The sequence below is a fragment of the Pinus tabuliformis genome, chromosome J, assembly GCF_031772625.1.
Source record: "Pinus tabuliformis cultivar Carrire ecotype Pingquan chromosome J, CPIR1, whole genome shotgun sequence".
NCBI lineage: Eukaryota > Viridiplantae > Streptophyta > Pinopsida > Pinales > Pinaceae > Pinus > Pinus tabuliformis.
In genome coordinates, this window is record NC_142295.1 from 238,834,589 (window position 1) to 238,837,971 (window position 3,383).

Genomic DNA, 3,383 nt, shown 5'->3' on the forward strand with positions numbered 1-3,383 from the left:
TTTATTAGTATATTTAGCTGGTAGATTTTTGGATATTCTCTTCATGTTGTGAAAACTAGCATTTAATCCTCATTATGCAAATCATTCTATTTCTTAATTTAATTTTAATTTGTGTATACAAGTTAGAATTATATCTAACTTGAATGTGGTTGGATTTCTCTTAATATTACACTGGCAGCGTAACTAAAAAAAATGATTACACTTATTAAAAAAATACCTTCAATATACAAACAAGAAACAAAAAACAAAACCCTAAAAAAAATAAAAAATCCTTCAATTCAGAAATCAACTGACTCACTATAGTTACATTCAGTGACCACATATTTGATCGCAAGCCAGCGAACATTTACTGCTTTCAAATCCTATTAAGGAACGCTGTTAATTTATAAGAATGATGAGACTGGTTATGGTGTTAAGCACACAGAGTAGTTAGTGGCTATGGGTGGCTTGCTTCAGCACTACAGTCGGAATCGGCCTCGAAAGTCTCGATCGGTGCTCAGAAACGAGCTCGTCCGTGAACCATTCGAGTCGCTCTGCATTGCTGAGGGAGAGCTTTTGTTTTCCTCCGAATGGGACAGACTCCATGCCCTCCTGCTTCAGCATCATATCTGCAAAATCAATCAGCATCTTCACATTTGCCTCGCTCGGATCATCCGTGTCGCCCATGCATTTCTCCGTGAATCCGGTGCCCTGTATATCCCATAACCAACATCTTGTTCAGTAAAGGGAAAAGGGGGGATAAATAGAAAAATACACTGCACAAGCCATTGCAAGCCATTGCAGAGTGCGGTCTTCAAATGTGTCCTCTAGCACAAAAAGTTTCCACGCACTTTAGATTTCCCTTTAACCTCAAAAAATACCGTAGACATATACGACTGTTCATTTTCACGTTACCTGAATCCGGACGTAATTGCGCCTGCTTTGCCCGAATGCGATGCTCATGGCGTGATCAACATTGTCGGAAATTCCGTCTCCCACAATTGTAATGACCGTTTTACCCCACTGGCCGGGACACCATTTTCTCACCTTCTCATAATCGTAAGCCCAATCGAACTGCCCCGTTCCCACGGACAGCAGCAGCAAATCCTCAACGCCTACCACCAACGGAAACTCCTGCTTGTTATGCACAACATGTGTAATGGCCGCCGCGGTGGGATTACTCATTACGAATCCCGCGTCGATCGCCGTACAGATTGTCTGACCGTCAACCGAGCTCAAGAGCACGGGCTCAAAGAAACCAGGCACCGCCGCCGCCGCCCTACAGATTTCCCAGAGACGGAAGTCAAAGTTGTCGGTCTCGAGTGCGTCGGCGCGCGAGAAGAGAAAGGGGGCAGCACTGGACAGATCGTAGCAGGGAATCAAGAGTGGCTTCAGTGTGTCCTTGAGCGTCAAGCTCCGCCCGTCCTTGGCGGTGAATAGGCGCTTCAGGACACGTTCCATGCTCTTGCCGGAGAAATGGGCGCCCTTCCTCCAGAATTTAGCCAGAATCCCTCCCAAATTTGGCTTGAACATCCTGCGCCCCTCCTCCGCCAGCAGCCTCCACACTTCCTCCGCCCGGCAAAGCGGGCGTCCGCTGCCGTCGTTGGCGAAGAGCATGGCGGCGATGAGCCCGCCAATGCCGGTGCCGATTGCCACATCAAAGAAATCAGCAATTCGGGCCTCGGGATCACCGGTTTTCTTCTGCAGGGCCTCTTCCAGATACCCCAGTGTGCGTCCCGCTACGATGCCTTGCATTCCCCGGCCGTCGATGCTCAGAATGCGGACCTTTCCACCGGTGGACCTTTCCTTCTCCCAGTCGTAGCCGAACTTAAAATTGTTCTCCAGCATCGAGAAAATCTCGTAACTAAGCCTGTTTCTGTCGCAGCTCAGTCGGCCATGCGCAGCTTCCAGCCCCAGCTCCATAATTCAGCTTATCTCTAAGAACCTTAATGTGGCAAGAGACGTAGACGGATCCTCTCTTCTGTTAGCTGCAGCAAGGGGTAGAGAAGAAATTCTAGAAACGATGGGTGTATATGCATAGGTGTTGCAGGATTTATATGAAATTGAAGTCTATGTATGGGTTGTGGGTTTGGTGTAATCCAAGACCAGCGGGCAGCCGAATCAATAACGCAGATTGGAATAAATCGTCGGAGAGATGCCTGGAACTTCACCGACTGTCCCACTCAAGCACTAATCGTACCGCGGTAAACTGTAACTCGGGTGGGGGTGGTCTGGTGTGCACATCCTCGTGTGCTTTCGTTGTACGTGCGCTCTGTTTTGGGTCATACGAAGGGTAAAGAAGTGATTAACTTCCCGTCGAATTATATGAGAGAGTAAGGACTCACACCCATTTAACCGGCACAGGAGTCAGGTACCTAACCTGAGGTCTGCCCTGGCCGCACTAATTGGGGCTCCTGATGGGAAAGTAGTAGTTGCGGTGTTGTAACCCCGTTAATGGCGTGAAAACCCAAGAAAATCTCTGATATATTTTTACAGAAAAAATTAAGTGAGCTCGTAAATTTTCTGTCTTAATATCTCCATGGTTCAGCAAAATTTTATATTACCTACTGATATAAAAACTGCATATTGAATATTTAAAAGTGTCTGTCTTCTGAGACATGTATTTTTTACTGTTCCTCCGTACTCTGCGTGGCGTCTTCCGGGACATGTATTTTTTACTGTTCCTCTGTACTCTGCGTGGCATCTTAATATTATTGCATCAATAATAAAGTTGTCACCTATCTTAATATTTGTTGCATCAATAATAAAATTGTCACCTTTCTCATATTGATACAGCTCAATATGAACATGATAACTCGATTCACTGGACAGTGACCTGCGATTCAGATTTGGTGCCTATATCGTTTTCTAATCTTTCTCATAATTCACCTGTATGTGTTTTCTTATAAAATAAATCAAATCACATAGGTCAATGTGGTTTAAATGGTGATTTCTGTTATAGTTGAGATGAGTAAAAGTTGAATTTTAAGTATAATACGTCTAGCCACAGTGTTTAGCTCAAATTTGTTAGGTTAGCAGCCTCTGATTCTTCGAATAGAGCCGTGCGTCACTCAAATTTGTTAGGTTAGCAGCCTCTGATTCTTCGAATAGAGCCGTGCGTCACTGGTCCGGTATAGAAGTACATGGTCCCTTCCAAGGACTAGAAAGTGTTTCATTTCAAGATTGTGATTTATATAAAGTAGTTTCCTCGATTATATTAAAAAAAACAATTTATTATTATAATTATTTTATATATTTATTATAAATTTAGTTTTTAAAACCAAAACCAAATTTAGTATGTATTTCTATAAATTAGGTTTAGAGGTGGGAAAATATTAGAGTTTTTGTTTTTCTTTATGTTTTTTTAATAATTTACTTAGCCTAGTAAAGTAGAGACCCGTTAG

The 3,383-nt window shown here is 43.5% G+C and overlaps 1 protein-coding gene across 1 annotated transcript; it reads right to left on the minus strand.

The window, feature by feature from the left end:
• Positions 1-346: 346 nt before the first annotated feature.
• LOC149226623 (patatin-like protein 6) lies at positions 347-2,112 on the minus strand. The gene is made up of 2 exons (XM_089375336.1): positions 895-2,112; positions 347-690 (listed from the first exon to the last, which is right to left on the minus strand). Exons 1-2 carry the CDS (start codon positions 1,900-1,902, stop codon positions 430-432), a joined length of 1,269 nt encoding a protein of 422 aa, XP_089231462.1. The 5' UTR covers positions 1,903-2,112; the 3' UTR covers positions 347-429.
• Positions 2,113-3,383: the final 1,271 nt, after the last annotated feature.

Excerpts from the sequence above, each read along its gene's own strand:
- LOC149226623 (XM_089375336.1), bottom strand. The coding sequence starts at position 1,902 with ATGGAGCTGGGGCTGGAAGCTGCGCATGGCCGACTGAGCTGCGACAGA. Across the intron at positions 691-894 it reads GCAATTACGTCCGGATTCAG|GGCACCGGATTCACGGAGAA; the intron begins GTAACGTGAAAA and ends TGGGATATACAG.